The sequence below is a fragment of the Heptranchias perlo genome, chromosome 36 (genome assembly GCF_035084215.1).
Source record: "Heptranchias perlo isolate sHepPer1 chromosome 36, sHepPer1.hap1, whole genome shotgun sequence".
NCBI lineage: Eukaryota > Metazoa > Chordata > Chondrichthyes > Hexanchiformes > Hexanchidae > Heptranchias > Heptranchias perlo.
In genome coordinates, this window is record NC_090360.1 from 13,215,872 (window position 1) to 13,240,152 (window position 24,281).

At 43.5% G+C, this 24,281-nt stretch overlaps 1 protein-coding gene across 3 annotated transcripts in view; it reads left to right on the plus strand.

The window, feature by feature from the left end:
• Window positions 1–4,133: 4,133 nt before the first annotated feature.
• Window positions 4,134–24,281, plus strand: part of samd8 (sterile alpha motif domain containing 8) — a 42,397-nt gene continuing 22,249 nt past the window's right edge. Inside the window, exons 1-4 of one of the 3 annotated variants that reach the window (XM_067972577.1) lie at window positions 4,134–4,301; window positions 16,611–16,829; window positions 17,924–18,060; window positions 21,513–22,091. In XM_067972577.1, coding sequence (XP_067828678.1) covers window positions 21,520–22,091 — 572 coding nt within the window. In that variant the 5' untranslated portion in view covers window positions 4,134–4,301; window positions 16,611–16,829; window positions 17,924–18,060; window positions 21,513–21,519. The remainder of the gene's footprint in view (window positions 4,302–16,610; window positions 16,830–17,923; window positions 18,061–21,512; window positions 22,092–24,281) is intronic. The other 2 variants (XM_067972579.1, XM_067972578.1) reach the window with 2 other exon arrangements.

Here is a 24,281-nt window from a genome sequence, read left to right on the forward strand (position 1 = left end):
TTATCCCTCAACCAACAAGACTGAAAAAAGTGATCTGATCATTTATCTCATTGCTGTTTGTGAGACCATGTCAAAGACTGCAGAGAGGATGAGGAGAGATATTGCATGGTGGTCACAGTCATTTGTGACTTTGATCAGTGCTGTGGCAGGGGCGGAAACCTGATGGGAGAGGTTCAGGCATGGAGTTGTAGGAAACATGGGCATGGATTTGGGAGGTGGCAACATGTTCACGGTATTGGAGAGGAAAGAGAGGCTGGTGAAGGATGAGTAGTTTTCAAAGACAGAGGGGGCAAGGATGGGTTTTCTGAGTAGTGGTGGTTTTGAAAGGGAAGGGCACAGTACCTGAAGAGAGGGAACCATTTACACCATCAGCTAGAATGGGAGCCAGGAAGGCAAGTTAAGTAGTCTCCAGTGTAGTGGGAATAGGGTCAAGGGAACAGAAGTAGAGTCTCCTGGACAAGATTAGCTCAAGGAAGGCAGGAGGGGCGATAGGAGAAAAACTAGAGAAAGACACGGTTTCAGGGCTAGTCCAAGGGGGTATCTTGAGGGTGGTTTGACTTGGCGAGCAAGGGGAAGGGAAGCAGCAGAGGCAGCTGAGTGGATGGTCTCATTCTTAGTGACAAAGAAGTCAAAGAGCTCCTCGCACGTTGGGGGAGTTGAGGATGGAGGAGACAGGTGAGAGGGGTTGAAGAAGACAGTTGGTAGTGAAGAAAAGAAACAGGGGTTATCTTTGCTCTCCAGGATAGTCCTGGGGTACTGGGTGTTTTGTCAGAGGTGAGTGAGGCCTGATAGTGCTTGATGTGGTCCAGCCAGATGTGATGATGGATGGCTAAACCAGTCTGTGCCCCTTGGATTTAAAATAAGACAACATGAGTGCTGCCTGGAAAGTGTACCATATGTCAGAGTAACTTCTCTGAATAATAACCTCAACTAACAGTTCTACACTCACCTCTGGTGGTTCTACAATCCTAATATCCACCTCCTGTGAAAACTGAAGCAAAGTACTTATTTAGTATTTGCCTTTCCCTCACTTTCCATGTCAGCCTTGGTTCTTGGCCCTTAGTTGCTCTATTGCTGTCATGACTGTCCTTAACTACTAAAGTGCCTGTAAAAGTCTTTTTATTGTCCTTTATGTTTTTTTTGTTAATTTTCTCTCAAACTCCCTCATTCCATTTCTAATCTCCCTTTTAGTAGCTTTTTTACATTCCTATTTTTTTGTCTGGATTTTCTTTTTATTATCTGTTGGGTGAGTACTAATTGCTTGTTATTTCGTTTCAAATTTGATGTATTTTCCCAACTCATCTATTGGAGCCCCAACCTTCAATACACTCCAATCTTCCTTACTGGAATTAACTGATTTGTTCCCTTTCTCTCTTCTGTTTCAATATTTCTCATTCCTGATCTATGTTTCTGTTGTGTGACCTCACTGTGCACCAATTGGCTGTTGTGTGACCTTACTGTGCACTAATTGACTGTTGTGTGACCTTACTGTGCACTAATTGACTGTTGTGTGTCCTTACTGTGCACCAATTGGCTGTTGTGTGACCTTACTGTGCACCAATTGGCTGTTGTGTGACCTTACTGTGCACTAATTGGCTGTTGTGTGACCTTACTGTGCACTAATTGACTGTTGTGTGTCCTTACTGTGCACCAATTGGCTGTTGTGTGACCTTACTGTGCACTAATTGGCTGTTGTGTGTCCTTACTGTGCACTAATTGGCTGTTGTGGTTGTCAACAACAGTGACTGCACTTCAGGAAAAAAGTAATTAACTGGTTGAAGAGTGTGTTGAGCTCTCCGGACGATGTGTGTATAAATACAAGTTCCTCCTTCCTCTTGTGTTGAGGGTCATTTGAGGTTTCAAACAGGGCAACCCTGCTTTGCTGCACTTCCTACAGAAGCATTGTTGTTATGATTTGGAATACATGGCCTAAAAGGGTGGTGAAAGCAAATTCAATAGTAACTTTCAAAAGGGAATTGGATAAATACTTGAAAAGGAAAAAAAAATGTAGGGCTATGGAGAAAGAGCAGGGGAGTGGGACTAATTGGATAGCTCTTTCAAAGAGCCAGCACAGGCACGATGGGCAGAATGGCCTCCTTCTGTGCTGTATGATTCTAAGCATCTCCAAAACAGCATCAGAAAATCGAGCTGCTCTGCATTGTTGCCAGTTGTTCTGAGTTTTCTGTCCAGTAACAACAAAGTAGCTCTTTTAGCTAACATCAACAGCCTCGTAGAGTTACAGCTACACTGCTGCAGGCTATTTCCCACCATCGTCCCTGAGCTAACAATGAGCTCCTGCTGGTAGGCTCAATCAGGGCTCGGGGCTCACTGAGAATATTTAATAAGGCTGACCGTGGGAAATCCAGCAAGGGTGGCTTTGTGTGGTGTTGGTGAATTCCAAGTCTCTCTTTGGGGAAGGAAATCACCCAAAGTATGGATTCCAGCTAGATTCTGATGAAAGGTCATTGACCTGAAATGTTAACTCTGTTTCTCTCTCCACAGATGCTGCCTGGCCTGCTGAGTGATTTCAACATTTGCTGTTTTTATAGCAGCTGGGCTGCTGTTGAAGAGTTGTTTGTGCAATCTGAGTCCTGTGCTAATACAAATCAAAAGCAAGAAACTGCAAATGCTGGAAATACACAGCAGGTCAGTTAGCATCTGTAAAGAGAAAAGGCAGGTTAATGTTTTGGGCAGAACCTTTCTTCTGTTTCAGTTGTGTGCAGAGATGAGAGATGCTAGGATTGTTCTCCTTTGAGTACAGAAGGTTAATTGATGTGTTCAAAATTATGAAGGGTTTTGACAGAGTAAAGAAGGAGAAAATGTTTCCACTGACAGAAAGGTCAGTAACCAGAGGACACAGATTTAAGATAATTGGTAAAAGAACCAGAGGGGAGATGAGGAGAATCTTTTACACAACGAGCTGTTATGATTTGGATGTAGGGTTGCCAACCCTCCAGGATTAACCTGGAGTCTCCAGGAATTAAAGATTAATCTCCAGGCTGCAGCTGAGAGCAATCTGGAGGAAATAGCAGGGACATCAAAAAATTGTGTTTTTAAAATTTTCTTTGAACACTTTTGTTCATAAGTTGCAAAAGTATCGGACATGGGGGAAAAAAGGCTGTTTGACTGACAGTCAAGAATCATCCAATCAGGTAATGAAGAGTCTGTTTGCTTTCTAATTGGCTGAGGGAAGGTGGGGTGGAGTGGTTAGAGGCACAGGTCATGTGATGACACCTCCAGGAATACGTCCAACCAGAGTTGACAACCCGACCTGAAAGGGGTGCTGGAAGCAGATTCAATAGTAACTTTCAAAATGGAATTGGGTATATTCTTGAAAAGGCAAAGAATTTCAGGGCTACAGGGAAACAGCAGGGGAGTAGGACTAATTGGATAGCTGTTTCAAAGAGCTGGCACAGGCACAATGGTCTCCTTCTGTGCTGTATGATTCTATCATGTGGACCGAATATGCAGGGGGTGCTGTGTTGTGCAGTGCTGGGTGTACCTCCAGTACTGCAGGGGGCGCTGTGCCTGGACCTCGGGCTCCGTGTTTTGCAGTGCTGGGTGTACCTCCAGTACTGCAGGGGGCGCTGTGCCTGGACCTCGGGCTCCGTGTTGTGCAGTGCTGGGTGTACCTCCAGTACTGCAGGGGGCGCTGTGCCTGGACCTCGGGCTCCGTGTTGTGCAGTGCTGGGTGTACCTCCAGTACTGCAGGGGGCGCTGTGCCTGGTGTTCGGGCTCCGTGTTGTGCAGTGCCGAGTGTACCTTCAGTACTGCAGGGGGTGCTGTGCCTGGCCCTCGGGCTCCGTGTTGTGCAGTGCTGGGTGTACCTCCAGTACTGCAGGGGGCGCTGTGACTGGTGTTCGGGCTCTGTGTTGTGCAGTGCTGGGTGTACCTCCAGTACTGCAGGGGGCGCTGTGCCTGGCCCTCGGGCTCCGTGTTGTGCAGTGCTGGGTGTACCTCCAGTACTGCAGGGGGCGCTGTGCCTGGCCCTCGGGCTCCGTGTTGTGCAGTGCTGGGTGTACCTCCAGTACTGCAGGGGGCGCTGTGCCTGGCCCTCGGGCTCCGTGTTGTGCAGTGCTGGGTGTACCTCCAGTACTGCAGGGGGCGCTGTGGGGCGCTGAGCCTGGCCCTCGGGCTCCGTGTTGTGCAGTGCTGCATGTACCTTTGAGGAGCTGATGATGATGAGGCGGAGCTGGGCTTTCCCGGGCACACGGTCCGCAGCGAGGATCTGACATCGGGGCCGGGCTCCGTGTTTAATAAAAGAAGCAGAATCTGCTCCTGGCACGGTGCAGGTGGGCGGGGTAAGTAACAGCCGCCAAGGGTTCTTGGACCAACCGACAGCGGGGCTGTTGTCAAGGCCCGGCTATAGAGAGTGCGTGCGGGGGCTACAGCCGGACCCGGGACTGGTGGTCTATCGCTGATTGCACTGTTGCCTGTTTATCCACAAGCCTTTACCAAAAATGAATACTTAAAAACCTTCTGTGCTGTGCGAGACAGGTCAGTCAGAAACATGTCTTAATTTATTTTATATATCTGGATGAAGGTCAGTGAAGTCTTAACATATATAAATACAATACTTACTGGCAAATAAGTTTTTTAGGAGCTGCTCCTATTTATTCTGGTTCCAGTGAGTGGGGTTCTGAATTGCTTGATCGATGGAAATACACGTATGTCCCACGTATTTATTCTGTGCAGTGCAATTGGAGCTTTGTTCATTTTTGCTCCGACTGGAAAATGTAATTGTTCATATGGAAGTTGTTGATGCAACAAACTTAGTAATCAGACATTTTTTAATGAATTTTATCTTGATGTGAATTAGCGTTTGGTCACTTTGCTTTCTCTGTTTGGATCGGATAGGCAGTGTAATGTACAAAAATACCTATCAAAATAAAATCACGCGAATTAGTTGAATGGAGTGTTGGTATTAACGGATTTCATTTGAGAAGGCAGTTCCTCAAAAAGATAGAAGGTTAATAACGCATCTGAAGTGTTAACGTTTTCCATTATCCAGTGATAGATGACACTTTTTTTGTAGTGAAACTTTGTTTGTGACAAACATTTCACAAGTTGATTGAGCCTCAGTGACTTTAAAATTCACATTCAAGATCAATTCTTCTCCTAACAGACAACATAACTTGAAATTGATAAACTCAACGTTGAGTCAGTTACTGTAGTCAAAACCAGGTACTGTATATTCTGTTTTTGAGCCTAACTTTATATTCTACAGGAGGGATTTGGATATTGAGAGATGGTTTACATCAAAATATACAAGACGATTGCAGTCCATCTGACTGGTCCTGTCGTTTGGGAAACATTGTATCCCATGATAGCTGTCATGCCCATCACATTTTTCTCCAGATACTCATCTAATTCTCTTAAATTTTATACAATCTGTCCCACTGAGGCTGCTGGCAATGTTACGCTGTGAGGTATCTTGCAGCCAGTCTTTGTCCCACTCCATGCAGACCCACTCAGCAGAAGCTGGGAACTTGCCAAAATTATGTAAGTGATCCTAAACCAGAAAATGGGTTGCAGCCAGGGGTACCTCTGTGGTAGATGGAGCCACACAACGCCGAAGATTTCCTCCAATTCAGCAAAAATGGAATATCTAAGCCGATTATAATATCATGGGCCATGAGGCTCCATGGTATACATCTAAGTGGCCCACAAGGACAAAAAGCTTAAACACTAATTTTTAAAGAAGGATTAGCTTTATGCTTGAAGGTTGTTCAATTTGGTGCAGCCTGTTTAGAATTGCTAATATGATTTTGTGTTAACAACCTGTCATTTTTAAAAAAAGATTCAACAGTCGAGTAGCACTGTTGCTGCTCCCAAGAGCTGCCATTTTAATGTGAGCAAATTGAGAGAATTGGCTTCATGATTCCTATCCGTCTGCAATCTGGTCATGGTTCCTAGGCAGTGCAGGGCCAACAGCTCTAGTTAACATTTAGTAACAGTGGGGTTTTGTTCATTGCTCAAGTGATAATGACATCATCATGAGGCTCCGTATTCTGACTCATAGTTATAAACCTTGTGATTTTTAAATGACATTCAGACTTTAGTTTAATCATCACTATCCTTTAATGTGCTGTACTGGAATAGGTCTTGCATATTTTCATTAAATGTGGCTCTCTTTACCCACGCTAACCACTGTTTACAAAAATGTTTTGGAGAAGTATTACAGGTTTGAAAAATAGGTGTTTAGCTTTTGCAGAAGCCGTTTAGCAACCAACCAATTCAGTATTGCTGGCCGCAGTCTTGTCACCATCAACGCTTTGCTTTTGGAGGCATGAAGTGAAAGCCCTTTGCAAGGTGACTACCTGTACCTCTAGAGTAATATAGGCAGCACTATTATAAGCAAGACAGCATACATGCCTCCAGCTGGGGCTGATCAGTTAAGAAATTATTTTCTTCCCCCTCCAGAAGTTTCCTGCTGTTTTCTTGCCTTGAATTGCATCCAGAGATGTTTGTGTAATGTCACACGTATACTCATAGGTGTCTTGGTCTAATTTTCTGCAGAAAATAAATAGAGGCTTTGCAATATGTATTTTCTATGCTCAATTTAAGCTTTCCAACCTAAAGTAATCAGCTGGTGTAAATGACTGAACATGTGATGTTTTCCTCATAACAATTCTGGCACGACTAAAGTCAACATTCATCTGGTGTAATATTCTCGGCTTCTAAAATAGCGAACACTGGTAAATGGCACTGGCTATGGTAGCTGTATATTTTGCTTCATAATTTGTTACAACACGCACAACTCATTCACCTTTCAAAATGTGCACTCTATCAAGAGTAGTGTGTGTTATATAACATATCTGCATTTTGTATGTTCATAAATAAGTACTGATGTTTCTATCTCTTTCTCTCTTGTCTTCTTTTGCCTGTAAATAGACAATTAAAGGGAGATCCATAGGACCTTCTTAACTTGGGTCCTAATAACAGGAATTGTAAAAGGGGTGGAAAGAACATAGTGCTGATTATGGGATTGATTCTAAATACACAGTAATGTTCTCAGACGTTGATTTTATGCATCATATATAAAGTGGTGTCTGTGATGAGTTGTTATTTAACTTAACTGTGCCTTATGTTTTACTTTGTTGTCTTGAGTTTGAGTGATTTTCCATTTGATACTGATTTTTCACTGAATCGCTGGATTTTTGGGGTCTAGTTCTCTTTCCCCCCCCACCCCCATCCTGATTTTCTCCCAGTTTTTAATGCTAAAAATGGAACTTATCTATAATAGGATATTGGATGATTTTTACTTAAGTAATGAGGGCTGATGACTAGACTTAGGGGAATTAGCTTGCAGAAATTAGAGCATGACCTTGAATGGGGACTAAATTATCATTTGCTACAGAGTACATTTGTCATTATGTCCTTCTTAAAAAGAAAATTCAGCTCCCGCCCACTTTCCAAAGCCAGTTCCCCTGACTTCAATATTTTGATTCGAATAGTCAGTCTTGGAAAAATAAGCTGTAAAAAAAAAAGAAAATGAATTTTTGAAATGGTGCTAATAAGTGAAAATACTATACCTTGTATAGTATCCTACAGAACAATAGGAGGCTAAAGTTGTTCTGCCCAGATGTGTCCTGTATAAATGTTGGTGTCTTGCATCATGTTATTTCAAAGGAACTGCCACAATTATGTAACAATTCAATTGTGCCAGTAGTTATTGGGTGAGAAGTAGCCTGTTAAACTTGGCGGGTTTCTCAGTTAGGTCATCGGAGGCATTTTCTGAGGTTCAGACGTTACCTCCAACATCCTGTGGATGTTTGAGCAGTCTGATACAAGTAGGAGAGATACATATTTGCACGACTTTGTTCACTAAGTGAACTTGAAAGGAGTTAGAAAGTATGTCTAGAATAGGCTTGACCCAATTCAGCTGTCCTTCTAAAAGTATCTGAGAGTAAGGGGGGGCTGTATGGAAAGTCAGCAAGGCCCCCCCTTCCCCTCATATAGTAATGGTTAGGGGCCTTGATTAAAGTCCAGTTTTACATGAGTTTCAGTGAAGTAGATGCAAGTGATTTTTATGAGAAAAACTCACTGTATTTTGGCTTTGTTTGATCCCTTGGTTCACTGCAAATATCTAGATATTGGACACGTAAGGCACATAAGAACATAAGAAATAGGAGCAGGAGTAGGCCATACAGCCCCTCGAGCCTGCTCCGCGTTCAGTAAGATCATGGCTGATCTTCAACCTCAACTCCACTTTCCTGCCTGATCCCCATTTCCCTTGATTCTCTTGTCCAAAAATCTATATTGCCTTGAATATACTCAACGACTCAGCATCCACAGCCCTCTGGAGTAGAGAATTCTAAAGATTCACAACCCCCTGAGTGAAGAAATTCCTCCTCATCTCAGTCTTAAATGGTCAACCCCTTATCCTGAGACTATGCCCCTAGTTCTAGACTCTCCAGCCAGGGGAAACAACCTCTCAGCATCTACCCTGTCAAGCCCCCTCAGAATCTTATGTTTCAATGAGATCACCTCTTATCCTCCAGAGAGTATAGGCCCATTCTACTCTATTTCTCCTCATAAGACAACCCTCTCATCCCAGTGAACCTTCGTTGCACCACTAAGGCAAGTATATTCTTCCTTAGATAAGGAGACCAAAACTGTACACAGTACTCCAGATGTGGTCTCACCAAAGCCCTGTACAAATGTAGCAAGACTTCCTTACTCTTGTACTCCAACACCCTTGCAATAAAGGCCAACATGCCATTTGCCTTCCTAATTGCTTGCTGTACCTGCATGCTAACTTTCTGTGTTTCTTGTACTAGGTCATCCAAATCTCCCTGAACACCAACATTTAATAGTTTCTCACCATTTAAAAAATATTCTGTTTTTCTATTCTTCCTACCAAAGTGAATAACCTCACATTTCCCCACATTATACTCCATCTGCCGCTTTCTTGCCCACTCATAACCTGTCTCTATCCCTTTGCAGACTCTTTGTGCCCTCCTCACAGCTTACTTTCCCACCTAGCTTTGTATCGTCAGCAAACTTGGACACATTAAACTCGGTCCCTCTATCTAAGTCATTAATATAGATTGTAAATAGCTGAAGCCCAGAGGTAAAAGGTCAAACAAAACCTAATGGTCTTAACTTGGTCTGATAAGGCTTTTGTCATGCACGTTGTTTACAGGTTTCACTAATGATAACTTGCCATCTATGGCAAGACCTTCAGAAATTCCCCTGAACAGACTTTCCGAGCAGATCTTCAAGACAAGAGGGTATAAATTGGGTCAGATATCCTTCACTGACACAAACAACTTCACGAGCTAAATGATCTTCTAAAATGTTTTCTTAAGTAGCCAAAAGGTGCCGAGAAGTCCCTAGAATGTGATATTTGTTTTGTGGAATAGAAAAAAGTTATTTCTTTTTGTTCAGTTGAATTTTTGAAGATAGAAGTCAGCTTTTAGCAGAGATTAGAATATTACGTGTTCCAGGGACTTTGGAACAGATTGCTAAGTGTTGCTGATATCGCATATTGTGCTTTAACAATCCCCTGATATCCTGGCCAGTGCTATGATTGTACTGAATTCCAGTTTCAGTTCTAGTTGAGAGTGGGATTTCAGAATACTGGAAGCTGCAATGTTACATGAGTACTTAAAGTTACCTGTAGCCCCTTTGCTGTACTTTACTTAGTTTCATGTATTCTTTTTCAAATCCAGGTCCTATACAGATCAAATCATGCTTTACAAGCAAGCAGTGGTGATACTTTAAAAGCAAAAGTGCATAAATGTATTGGAAAGACTGGCTGGATACCAGTGCATTTTACATGGCTTGAGCATTTAAAGCTGGGTGATACCAATACAAAAGCAGCATTGGAGAAAGAAATCCACGCATCTTTGTGATTTTAAATGCAGATTATTGGCAGCTTTCAATTGGCAAGGATTACAGTATGAACAAGAGTGACTTTTATACTGTTGCCAAGGAGGTAATGTACAGAGTCATAGAATCTTACAGCACAGAAGGAGGCCATTTGGACTGTTTGTGCCTGTGGCTCTTTGAAAGAGCTGTTCAACATACCAGCTTTTTCCCCATTCCCCTGCAAATTAGTCCTTTTCACGTACATGTCCAGTTGCCTTTTGGAAGTTCATATGGAATCTGCTTCCACCACCCTTTCAGGTAGTGCGTTCTAGATCTTAACAACCCTCTGTGGAAAAAAAAATTCTCCTAATTTCCCCTCTAGTTCTTTTGCCAATTATTTTAAATCTATGACCTCTGGTTATCGACCCAGGTGCCAGAAGAGTTTGGAGTTAATTGAAACTACAGTGAGCCCCCTTAACTTCTTGGATTGATGCCTTGATAACTGATTAGAGATTGATATTCTAATCTGTATTGAAAGTCCATCCATAATTACAAGAATACATTTTTAAAAAATCACTAACAACTTGGACTTTCATAGTATTTTAGTGTTGTAAACATGTCCCAGGCACTTCACAGTGAGGAACTGACACTGAGCAGAAGATGGGACGAGGGTTGGGGAAGTAACTGAAGAGTGGTTGAAGTGATTGGCTTTGAGGCGGCATTTGAAGTTGGGGAGAGTTTTAGGACGAGTGCAGGGACATGATGGCTGATGACTCAGTAACAGATCGTGGAGTGAAGAGAAATGTTCAGTAAACCAGAGTTAGTGGAGCAGAGGTTGAGAGCTTGGACATAGGGTTGGAGGAAGTTGCAGAGGTGGGCTGAAGCCATGGAGGGATTTCAAACTCCTTATCCATGTGTTGGGGCTTCCCAAATTCATACTTTTTGAGAGAGGAATGAAACGTGATGACTTTTCAGTATGCATGGGACATTATTTCTGAGTACATTACACTTTTGTGAAAAAATGTTGATGGAAAAGCCAATATAGTTTTGGGAGTTCTGTGTATGTTTGACATGAGAGATTTTAAGCTGCAGTCCATCCGGTCCTTTGCTGAAGAATGAGTCCTGCACTTCTGAGTATTTCATATTGTTGGCAGTAAAAGTTTGGTTAAAGTTACTTGAGTTCCTTGACCTTAATCAACATTCCACAGTTGTGTAAGTCAGTTTAAGATAACATCTGTCACTGTATTTAATGAAAATTGTTTCATCCAGTAGGCTGACCTGGGCCCTCTAATGAGAGAACAACCAACTCCTGTTCTGGGACTTGGGTTTAAATCCTGCCTGAACTGACATCCAGTGGTTGAGTTTTGCAGGTCAGTGGCCGGATCGTGCTGCAATTCACTGAGCACTTGGCTGTCATGAAATGCATCACCTTTAGAGAGAGAGAGAGAGAGAGAGGAAAAAGAATGCTGGATAGATAGCCTACTTGTCCTGCATGGTTATGCATTTTGTTTTCTGATGTGGAGTGATGTTAACAGCAGCTGTAAAGCAGGCTGAACTCCGTCTGAACCTCCTGGCTACAGTGTGATACTGTGTAGGTGAGAAGTGATTTGAAGAGAGCAAAACATCCCTGTAACATTTTTAAAGGTCATGTCCATTTGATTAAAAACGGATGCAATTTGTTTGTTTTATCCATACACAGGTGTTCTAGGGTAATTCGAAATCAAAAGCAAAATACTGCGGATGCTGGAAATCAGAAATAAAAACAGGAAATGCTGGAGAAGCTCAGCAATTCAGGCAGCATTTGTGGAGAAAGAAACAGAGTTAACGTTTCAGGTCGAAGACCTTTCGAAAGAACAGGAAGATGTTAAAAGAGTTAAAGTTTTTGAGCGAGTACAGAGCCAGGGAAAGACTGGGGGGGGGGAAGAGAACAAAAGAGAAGGTCTGAGAGAGGGGAGAGGGGAGACGGTAGAGGGCACGAGTGATTAAATGACAAAAGGGATGATGGTGCAAGGCAAGGAAGATGGTAATGGGACAGGTTAAGAAACAAAAGATTGATCAGGAGTAGCTGTAAATGGCAGCAGCAGAACCATTACCTGCACTAGCTGACCGAAAAAATGGGAGCAGTGGTTATGATCTGAAGTTACTGAAATCAGTGTTGAGTCCGGAAGGTTGTAAATTGCCTAAACGAAAGATGAGGTGCTGTTCCTCGAGTTTACATTGAGCTTCATTGGAACAGTGTAAGAGGCCGAGGACAGAGAGGTCAGAGTAGGAGTGGGAAGGGGAATTAAAATGGCAAGCGACCATGCTTGCGGAAGAGCAGAGTTGTTCAGCAGAGCGATCACCCAATCTGCGTTTGGTCTCCCCAATGTAGAGGAGACCGCATTGCATGCAGCGAATCCAGTGTACTAAATTGAAAGAAGTACAAGTAGACTGCTGTTTCACCTGGAGGGAGTGTTTCGGGCCCTGGACGGTGGGAAGGGAGGAGGTGAAGGGGCATGTGTTGCATCTCCTGCGCTCGCACAGGAAGGTGCCGTGGGGAGGAGAGCGGGTGATGGAAGAGTGGAGGGAGCGGTCCCTTCGGAATGCTGAAAGGGGAGGGGAAACAAACACGTCTTCCCCCTCCCTTTACTTGTACTTCTTTCAATTTAGTATACTGTATTCACTGCACACTGTCTCCTCTACATTGGGCAGACCAAATGCAGACTGGGTGATTGCTTTGCTGAACGCCTCTGCTCTTCCGCAAGCGTGACCCTGACCTGCCATTTTAATTCCCCTTCCCACTCCTACTCTGACCTCTCTTTCCTCGGCCTCTTAAGCTGTTCCAATGAATCTCAACGTAAGCTCGAGGAGCAGCACCTCATCTTTCATTTAGGCACTTTAAACCTTCTGGACTCGCCACTGATTTCAGTAACTTCAGATCATAACCACTGCTCCCATTTTTTCGGTCAGCTAGTGCAGGTAATGGTCCTGCTGCTGCTATTTACAGCTACTCCTGATCAATCTTTTGTTTTTTAACCTGTCCCATTAGCACCTTCCTTGCCTCACACCATCATCCCTTTTGTCATTTAATCACTCGTGCTCTCTACCCTATCACAGACCTTCCCTTTTGTTCTTTCCTCCCCGTTTTCCCTGGCTCTGTACTTGCTCAAACTCTTAACATCTTCCACTTCTGACGAAAAGTCGACCTGAAACGTTAACTCTGATTCTTTCTCCACAGATGCTGTCTGACTTGCTGTGCTTCTCAGGCAGTTTCTGTTTTTATTCCTAGGGTAATTTTTTGGCATATCAATGATATATTTAATTATCATCCCCATTATTATTAATCTGTTGCAACCATTGACTATTTGGATGGGTTAAAGTTCATTCTGTGCACTTACAATAGAAAAAACTGCAATACTGTTAAAATATATATGGTTTGGAAAGTTACAAGATAAATCTGTAAATAATTAGAAAATATTTAAAGACAAAGTCTGAAATATTCACCAGTGGTATATCACTGTATGATTGTACCCAACTTTGTATTGTGAAATCCTGAAAGTAAGTTGCAGGTTAGAGCTAGGCAGACTTTGGCTAGTTATGCCAGCATGGCAAGCTACAAGTTCAAAAATCACAAAGGAATGAAACTAATTTGAAATGCTTTTATTGTAACTTTTACATTCTTAAAAACTGCAGCCAATGGCAGGTGCTGCTGCCAGATTCACTTGCTTAGCTGCTTAAAAGTGCTTTATATTGGTAACATATTATTGGCGCAAGGCATGTGGGACTCCCATCAATGGAACCTGACAATATAAAGCAGGTGACTTCTGCCCCTCGGGTGAGAAAAATGTATGCCTCTGTCTATCGTCCTGGCCCTCCGAAGTTCTTCATAATCACTGGTGGCACACTGATGGTTCAAAAAGGTGAGAACAGTGCTTGTAAGTCAGGGGTATTGATTTTGACCGCACAAAGCACCATCAAGAATTGGTGTCCTCTGCCAAAACTGCTCACTATCCTCGGATTGTCCTGGAGAATAAGGATAACCCCTAGCTTTTTTTCTTCACTACCTGGCCCGTCAATTTTGTATGTTCGTATAACCATCTGCTTGCCCCACTACCCTCATCTCCAGCAAATGCAAAGAGCTCGTGAACTTTTTTGTCACTAAGATTGAGACCATCTGTTCGGCTGCTTCTGCCGCAACCCCGCCTCCCCTTGTCCACCAAGCCCCCCACCCGCCTAGCCTTAAACCTGTGTTTTCTCCAGTTTCTCTCCTGTTTCCCCTTGTGCCCTTTCCAAACTCATCTTGTCCATGAGAACAACTGCCGGTTCCCTTGATCCCATTCCCACTTAACTGCTGGCCACTCAAGTTCCCCTCCTGTTCCCTTCCTGGCCCCCATAGTACCCGACATTACAAATGGTTCCCTCTCCTTAGGTACTGTCCTCCTCCTTCGTAAACCACCCCGCCCCCACCTTAAAAAATTTAGCCATGACCCTACTGTTCTTGCAAACTACCACCTCCAACCTCCCGTTCCTTTCAAGTCCTTGACACTGATTTCAGAGGCGACAACACGTGCCTCTTTTCCCCGCACTACATGTTTGAATCTCTCCAATCAGTCTTCTGCCCCTGCTATGGCACTGAAATGGCCGCTAATCAGTCTCACGTCCTCTGTACTGTGACCGTGGTGTACTATCCCTTCTCATCCTTCTTGATTTCCCTGCAGCCTTTGACGTCCGACCACACCATTCCCTTCCAACGTCTCTACTCCATTGTCCAGCTCAGTGGGATTGGCCTTGCTTGGTTACAGTCTTGCATATCCAACCATAGCCAGAGCATCTCCAGCAATGGGTCTCTTTCTGCCCCTGCACTGTTACTTCTAGAGTCTCCTCAGGATCTGTGCTTGGACCCCTCCTCTTCCCCATCTATATGTTGCCCCTTGGCAACATCATATGCAGACATTGGATCAACTTCCACACATACGCTGACGACACCCAGTTCTACCTCTCCACCACCTCTCTCGCTCCTCCGCTGCCTCTGTGTTGTCAGGCTGCATGCCCAACATCTACTCCTGGAAGAGCTGCAATTTTCTCCAATTAGACATTGGGAAGACTAAAGCCCCCACCACAAACTCTGTTCCCTCATCACCAATTTCATCTCCTTGCTAGCCACTATCTCGAGTTGGACCAGACTATTCGCAGTTTCAGGCTCCTGAGTTTGATCCTGAGCTGAGCTTCCAACCCCCATCTCTTCTCCTTCCAACCCCCATCTCTTCTCCTTCCAACCCCCATCTCTTCTCCTTCCAACCCCCATCTCTTCTCCTTCCAACCCCCATCTCTTCTCCTTCCAACCCCCATCTCTTCTCCTTCCAACCCCCATCTCTTCTCCTTCCAACCCCCATCTCTTCTCCTTCCAACCCCCATCTCTTCTCCTTCCAACCCCCATCTCTTCTCCTTCCAACCCCCATCTCTTCTCCTTCCAACCCCCATCTCTTCTCCTTCCAACCCCCATCTCTTCTCCTTCCAACCCCCATCTCTTCTCCTTCCAACCCCCATCTCTTCTCCTTCCAACCCCCATCTCTTCTCCTTCCAACCCCCATCTCTTCTCCTTCCAACCCCCATCTCTTCTCCTTCCAACCCCCATCTCTTCTCCTTCCAACCCCCATCTCTTCTCCTTCCAACCCCCATCTCTTCTCCTTCCAACCCCCATCTCTTCTCCTTCCAACCCCCATCTCTTCTCCTTCCAACCCCCATCTCTTCTCCTTCCAACCCCCATCTCTTCTCCTTCCAACCCCCATCTCTTCTCCTTCCAACCCCCATCTCTTCTCCTTCCAACCCCCATCTCTTCTCCTTCCAACCCCCATCTCTTCTCCTTCCAACCCCCATCTCTTCTCCTTCCAACCCCCATCTCTTCTCCTTCCAACCCCCATCTCTTCTCCTTCCAACCCCCATCTCTTCTCCTTCCAACCCCCATCTCTGCCCACTTGCTGCTGAAAACCTCATCCACGTCTTTGTCACCTCCAGACTCGACTATTCCAACACTGACCGCCCATCCTCCACCCTCCATAAGTTTCATCTCATCTAAAACTCTGCTGCCCGTATCCTATCCCACACCAATTCCTGTCCTGGTCCTCGCTGATCTGCACTGGCTCCCAATCCCCCAACACCTCAAATTTAAAATTTTCAACCTTGTGTTTAAATCGCTTCATGGCCCCACCCTTACCTATCTCTATAACCTTCAGCTCAAAAACGCTCCGATTACTCTGCGTTCCTCCAACTCTGGCCTTTTGTGTATCCTCCACTCCTTTCACTCCACTATTAGTGGCCATGCCTTCAGCCGTCTAGGGCCTGCATTCTGGGATTCTTTCCCTAAACCTTTGCACTAACCTGTCCTCCTTTGACCCTCCTTAAAACTCACCACTTGGACTAAGTTTTTTAGTCACCCCTCGTAATATCATCTTCTTTGGCTTGACATCCACTTTTGTCTGATTACACTTTGTGAAGTGCCTTGCGATGTGTTTCTACGTTGAGGTGCTATATAAATGTAAGCTGTTCTTCTGCGATCTCTGCATCAATTTAGAAATGCCTTTTTTATTGTATTAGTCAATGTTTTTGACTTTCCCCACTGTATGCCATTGCAGCTCCTTGGTATTGGTATTGGTTATTGAGCACCAAAAGTTAATGTACTGGATAGCCTAAATCTTCCAGACGTGTACACAAATCTTCATTCTTTGTTTGACATTTTTCTCTGGAGTAATGCAATCTGGGACTCCTGGTGTCTAGTCAGGTCCTTTCAGACCTAATTCAGCTCCCTGTCTTTTCAGACCTAACGCTGCCACGCTGAAGCCACCCATGGCACTGTCAAGAATAGCAGAAGTTCTGGTTTTCTGTCCAGTGTACCTCCCACAACAAATGTCAGCAAGAAAGAACAGACTATATGGTCATTCATCTCTGTGCTTTTGCCTAATAACTGTCACTGCACTACAAAAGTAAATTGCTGTGTGAAGCACTTTGAGAAGAAAAAGATGCAGTGCTCTGCTTTGGTAAGTATTGTCATCAGCAGCAAATTGGCAAGAACAATTTAGGTTGGAGTCCTGCAGTTGCCACTTGTTTCGTTTACATTTCTAACATGGTCTGTAATGTACCTATGGACTTTTATTAATCTTAGTGTTTTTTCACGTTTATTGGCATTGCAAAGTGCCCATGGTCTAATTAATTCTTCAGTCCTTCATGGTTAATATTTTGTAATTGTAACATACATTAAATAAGGAAATGTATTTTTTGAATATTGCTGTAGTTAATAGTGGTGTCACGAATTCCAATTTTCATCTGATTATTGCAATGCAAAAATCTTTTATCATTCAAAAGGGTCACTTAAAATCTTCGACAAATTGCCTTCCAGAATCAAAAGTTTGTGTTACATAGAACTTGCAATACAGAAAAAGGTCATTCAGCTCAACTGGTCTATGCGGTATTTATGAGCTTCCTCCCACCCTACTTCGTCTAACTCTATCAGCATACCCTTCTATCCCTTTCTCCCTCATGTACTTATCTAGCTTCCCCTTAAATGCATCTTTGCTATTTGCTTCAACTATTCCATGTGGTAACAAGTTCCACATCCTAACCACTCTCAGAATTGTTTTGTTGTCTCATTGAGAGGAAAGGAAACAGACACTGAAGAGGAGTGACTGAGGGACCAAAGTGAAGAGAGTGGATGAGTGGTGGAAGAGGAAAAAAAACATGTGGAGGAGTAGTTTCTACCACACTTGATTAAACGTTTAGTTGAAGGTAGACAGTATGGAAATTAGATGTACAGTGAAATGGGACGGAAAAAACTGATGTAGCATTAGTTGCCAGCTGGGTAGATGCTAATGAAGTCAAAGGATTCAGGAAGAAAATATAGAAGTTTTTATTGAACAACAGACAAGTACTTTCCAAAACCAATAAATGTAGCAAATGTTAAAAAAGCTCAATGAGGACAAATTAACACCACATTTTCTTATTATTTTGAATGTGCATGACTATTAATGCTTGATGCAAGAAGTTAATGCAAACCAATTATCCAAAATATTTTTTTTGTTGTATTGTGAATTCTGTGGAGTACCTTTTAACATATTTCTATTTCATCCATCCTCAGTCCTCAGTGAGTCTTTTAATGCCTGTAAGTATTTGGGCATTCAAGCAATGAAACTAAGGACTAGCCTCATCTGCTACAAATTAAGTGGAAAATGACCTGCTAACCTTATCTGTCCAGCACAACCAGTCTTCCTAAAGGTACAGTACAAGGAGAACGAGCCTTATCATGATGTTGAATCATTAAGCTGCTTTTATAGTGCTCTTGTGCTGCAGACTTCTGACTCACTTGTCTTGTGCAACCTGCAGCAACCTAATCTGGCGGATTTAAGACTGTGACCAGAAGACCCTTTATTTTTAAACTGGGACTTCCCCACTGCTGCAGGTCTGCCATGTCCCAGTAAATGAGCTCGACTGCAACGTGATCCCCTGTAGTGACAGTGTGACTCAAATGTCATGATATCAGCACACTGGTTTGAAAACGGTGCGTTTTGGCCGTTCTGATATTACTTGTCACAGCCTGTTTGTGCATACGCTGCATGCTGGGATGAACTCTGCAGCTGGTTTACAGGGAAAACGTCTACTCTATTTGTGATTAGAAGTGCGGGAGAGCAGAGTTCTTGCATTGCTTTCCTGAGACTTAACAATATAAAAGAAAACAGTGGAAAGTCAAGGATGGGTAAAGATTGTAATCACAGTAAATTCACTGCTGTACCTGATTTGCATTTTTGGGTGAGTTCTTTCGTTGCCCAATGGTATCATTCATGGAATAAACATCACTACAATGCAGAGTATTGTAGAAAGAACTGCCCTAAATTTTTCGGTTTAATTTGAAGTTTCAGTTGATTTTTAGTTCAGAAGTCAGAAGAACTTTGGAGAAGACAGACATCTGTACAGAGCAGTTAGATTGTGTTCATAGCTGCGTTGAGAGTCCGTGGCAATGGTTGTGATAGCTATAAGAGGTATAGCATCACTTTAAGTACATGCAAGGTGCTAGCTGAAGTCAGATAAAGATTCCAGATGACACGTTGAAGGCATAACGTAGATGCCAAGAACAACACACCACAGAAAAAGAAAACCCAAACCAGTATATTGCAACGAAAGGTGAACCTACTTTGAAATCACATTGAATTATTTGGAAGGTACAAACTCAAACTGGAAGAGCATATTGGTGCTTTTTAACTTGTGATATATAAGCCAAAAAATGCTAACGTTCCCTGTTGTGCTACATTAGGTTCATCCCGCAAAGGCTGTAATTGTGTTGCTGTAATTCTTAAGTCAAATTTGTTGTGTTTGTCTTGGTTAAATTAACGATTGTCTTATCCTTAATTATAACAACAGTAATTTGCATTTATATAGTCCCTTAATGTAGAAAAATGACTGAAGGCGCTTCAGAGGCATAATCAGAAATAAATGGACATTGAGCCAAAGCAGGAGGGGTGGCCAAAAGCTTGGTGAAAGAGGTGGGTTTTGAAGGAGGAGGGGGAGGTGGACAGGTTTAGGCGGGTAATTCCAGAGTGTGGAGCCTAGGCGGCTGAAAGCAAGACGGCAAAAGGAGGGGGATGTACATAAGGCCAGAGTTAGAGGAGCAGAGATTTTGCAAAGATTATAGGGCTGGAGGAGGCTAGAGATGGGGAGGGGCAAGGCCATGAAAGGATTTAAACATGATCAGAATTTTAAATTGGTTCTTGGTCACCCAACATGTCCAATCAGCAAGGACGGGTGTGATTGATGAGTGGGACTTTGCTGCTCGTATCCTATCCCGCACCAGGTTTTAGATGAGCTGACGTTTACGGAGGATGGAGGATGGGAGTCAGGCCAAAAGAGCATGGAATAGTTGAGTTTGTAGGTGACAAATGCATGGATGAGGGTCTCAGCAGCAAATGGTAGAGGTAGCAGTGGACGGGTGGTAGAAGTAGACAATATTTGTGATGGAGGGGATATGGGGTCAGAAATTCAGCTTGGGATTGAATAGGACTCGAGTTGCAAACGGCCTGATTCACTGGAAGGAGGTAAGGGTGATGTGGTTGGTGACGGATACAAGAAAATGGTCAGAGATGGCCTTGTCTATGACCGAGACCATGGAAGAAAAGACGACACAGAAAATGGCAAGGTGGAGGGGGTCACCGTGAATATGGGTAGGAGAGTTTAGAGTACAGAGGGAGAGATTTAGGAAGGAAAAGAGGGCAGTGAATTCAGAGGAGAGAGTGCAAAGGGAGTTGAGATGGAGATTGAAATCACTAAGGAATAGGGGTCACTCAGTGCAGAGACTGAGGGAGGAAAGGAGGAGGATACCTTAGGGACAAGTTTTGGGGGTGTCATATAGTATAACGGTGTTAATTGAAATGTGCATCTTTTTTTACTCGTTTTTTTGAAAAGCCGAGCATTCATTAGTTTCTTTGAGTTGGATATGTTGGATGACTTGGGAGCAAATCAAATTGAATATTGCAATTAAACACTGGGCACAAAGGTAAACAATTTGTTTTTCCTATAGCATCACAGTAAATCTTACATGGCTGTGTTGGCAGGTGGACTTGTATTGATGATCCCAGCACCTTCTGTTAATTTTGGAAGAATATCACGTTTCTTCCCAAAATTTCTCTCGCATCTGTATATTAGTCACTGTTTGATATTGATTTATTTATTACAGGCTGTGCTCCATTCTCTGGTGTAGATGATCTCTCCAATGTGCAGTAATATATTTAATGGTCTGAGCGTAATGAGCTGTGCTCGCGATTCTCTTGACATCCCTGATGGCCATAGGATAACATCAAGTTTTTAATAAAGTTCAAGATATTTACTTGGCATTGGTAATAATATTTGATATGTTAGTGTTTGCTAGATTTTATTGTACTTTTTAAATCTGAGGAGCAGCTGCTCATTGTGCAGGGTTGGACTGAAAGTATGAGTCACAAAGGGCAGAGAAAGCAATCCAAGAGGTTGACGCCTGAGTTAGTTTTTTCATTGTGCATTGTATTGAGGGGTGGGGTTACATTATTTACTCAGGATTAGCTACTTAGACAATCGGGATTACTTTTGTGCAAATATAATCATTTTCAGCTCAATTATATTTTTCATAAAAAGATTGAGTCCAAAGGTGACTTTCAAAAAAATATATATTTTTTTAGTAAAATACAGTAGCATCTTGTTAAATGCACGTCTGATCCATCTTAACCTATTTCACGTAATGGGAGTGGTTGTACTAATTCTAATGAAACCAGGAACCAATTGGGACTTGGTTTTAAAATAGCTCTGAAATGTAATGAATGTATTTACATGTGGATGCAGCTTTACTAGGAATGTCTGTATTGACAGCTTTGAAGCCTATAGTAAATTTTGTACAAGAAAAAACATAATTATTTCATTGAGACTACAGTGCAGGCTATTTTCATTAGCCTGTGTTTCATGAACTGCAGCTTGTGGTGTCTAGAGTTAATTCAGTTTATATTAACTTCAAATGGTATAGACCTTCTAGGACAAGCAATGTCTTGCATTGAAATGCTCAAGTAAAATGAGGAACCTTCATACTTAGAAACATTTTCTTATACAACAGTAAAAATTATTTTTACACTGGTCCAGTTTATGGGGCTTTCTGCCAAATAATCAAATGTAGTTCAACCCAGTTATTCGACCTTTGTGTTTTTATTTTGCAGTTGAAACATGACGGGAAGCCAGTTTAATATCAGGCGCTGGACCAACAGACATGTAGCCAAGTGGCTAAAGGAGGAAGGCTTCAGCGAATACATTGATCTTCTATGTAATAAGCACAGACTGGATGGTATTGCCGTATTAACTTTGACTGAATATGATTTACGCTGCCCACCTTTAGAACTGAAAGTGTTGGGTGATATTAAAAGGCTTATGTTATCTATTCGGAAACTACAAAAGCAGCACAAAGATATCTTGGCAGAGATGGGTTATGCCAGCGATGAATGCCTTGCTGGTACTGGTGCACATGTTAATTCAGCACAAAGCAAAGACTGTCAGTGTAATGGCGTCGACCACTCCAGGGATAGTGGTGGTTCTGGTGGAGACTTGAGTACTGAACAATATCAGAATGGTAAATACAAACATCAAACACGAAGACTCGACCCAGAGTACTGGAAGACAATTTTGGGTTCTGTTTATGTATTCATAGTCTTTGGCTTTACATCGTTTGTCATGGTAATAGTTCACGAACGTGTGCCTGACATGCAAACCTACCCGCCCCTACCAGATATATTTCTAGATAGGTAAGTATTAAGCTAACGTGATTTGATTTTATGCTTTTAAAGTAACTTCACTACTAATGACAGGTAGAGTGCACGTTTTTAGTAGATTTCTACTCTGGAAAAGTGTTAACTTCAAGGGGATATGATTGAGGGCTTTAAAGTAATGAAGGGATTGGATTCTATCCAGGTGGCCCGGTTATTTGAGCTTGATAAGCTGCGGAGGACTAAGAGACATCAGTACAAGTTATAAAAGCAGAGAGTTAGGTGTCACGAACTACTTTATGCAGAATCATTGATCTCTGGAATAGGTCGCCGTTACGTGCCACGAGACTGAATTTGCTGCAGGCTTTCAAAACTGAACTGACTGAGTTTCTACAAATAGAAGACATCTCAAGTTATAGAAGATAGGTGAGCTAACTTGGACTAGTGATATCAGTTTATGGTCTCCTGCCTTTTTACGGTGGCCCTGGTGAAAGGAGCATAGGGTTCCAAGCTGCTGTGCTTTCGCTAGTGAAGTTTAATGCCAATTTTTTTTTGTCAAAGAATGGATACCCAAAGAGTGGTACTAATTGGAACATGCTAGCATCAGGCATAGCTGAGGCAAATAGCATAGATGCATTTAAGGGGAAGCTAGATAAGTACATGAGGGAGAAAGGAATAGAAGGGTATCCTGATAGGGTTAGATGAAGTAGGAAGGGAGGAGGCTCGTGTGGAGCACAGTGTTCAGTTCCATTCGCAACCCCTCAAATAATGAAACAGTCCGAGCCCGCATGCAGCAAGACCTGGACAACATCCAGGCTTGGGCTCATAAGTGGCAAGTAACATTCGCGCCAGATAAGTGCCAGGCAATGACCATCTCCAACAAGAGAGAGTCTAACCACCTCCCCTTGACATTCAACGGCATTACCATCGCCGAATCCCCCACCATCAACATCCTGGGGGTCACCATTGACCAGAAACTTAACTGGACCAGCCATATAAATACTGTGGCTACAAGAGCAGGTCAGAGGCTGGGTATTCTGCGGTGAGTGACTCACCTCCTGACTCCCCAAAACCTTTCCACCATCTACAAGGCACAAGTCAGGAGTGTGATGGAATACTCTCCACTTGCCTGGATGAGTGCAGCTCCAACAACACTCAAGAAGCTCGACACCATCCAAGATAAAGCAGCCCGCTTGATTGGCACCCCATCCACCACCCTAAACATTCACTCCCTTCACCACCGGCGCACTGTGGCTGCAGTGTGCACCATCCACAGGATGCACTGCAGCAACTCGCCAAGGCTTCTTCGACAGCACCTCCCAAACCCGCGACCTCTACCACCTAGAAGGACAAGAGCAGCAGGCGCATGGGAACAACACCACCTGCACGTTCCCCTCCAAGTCACACACCATCCCGATTTGGAAATATATCGCCGTTCCTTCATTGTCGCTTGGGTCAAAATCCTGGAACTCCCTTCCTAACAGCACTGTGGGAGAACCGTCACCACACGGACTGCAGCGGTTCAAGAAGGCGGCTCACCACCACCTTCTCGAGGGCAATTAGGGATGGGCAATAAATGCTGGCCTCGCCAGCGACGCCCACATCCCATGAACAAATAAAAAAAAATGCCGGCATAGACCAGTTGAGCCGAAGGCCTGGTGTGCTGTAGTTTCATTGTAACTACGCCAACAACAACTTGCATTTATATAGCGCCTTTAATGTAGAAAAACATCCCACGGTGTTTCACATATGCATAGTCAAACAAAAATTGATAGTTAAAGAAGATGAGGAGAGGATATTAAAAGCATGATCAAAGAGGGAGGTTTTAAGGAGAGTCTTTTTTATTTATTCGTTCATGGGATGTGGGCGTCGCTGGCAAGGCCGGCATTTATTGCCCATCCCTAATTGCCCTTGAGAAGGTGGTGGTGAGCCGCCGCCTTGAACCGCTGCAGTCCGTGTGGTGAAGGTTCTCCCACAGTGCTGTTAGGAAGGGAGTTCCAAGATTTTGACCCAGTGACGATGAAGGAACGGCGATATATTTCCAAGTCGGGATGGTGTGTGACTTGGAGGGGAACGTGCAGGTGGTGTTGTTCCCATGTGCCTGCTGCTCTTGTCCTTCTAGGTGGTAGAGGTTGCTGGTTTGGGAGGTGCTGTCGAAGAAGCCTTGGCGAGTTGCTGCAGTGCATCCTGTGGATGGTGCACACTGCAGCCACAGTGCGCCAGTGGTGA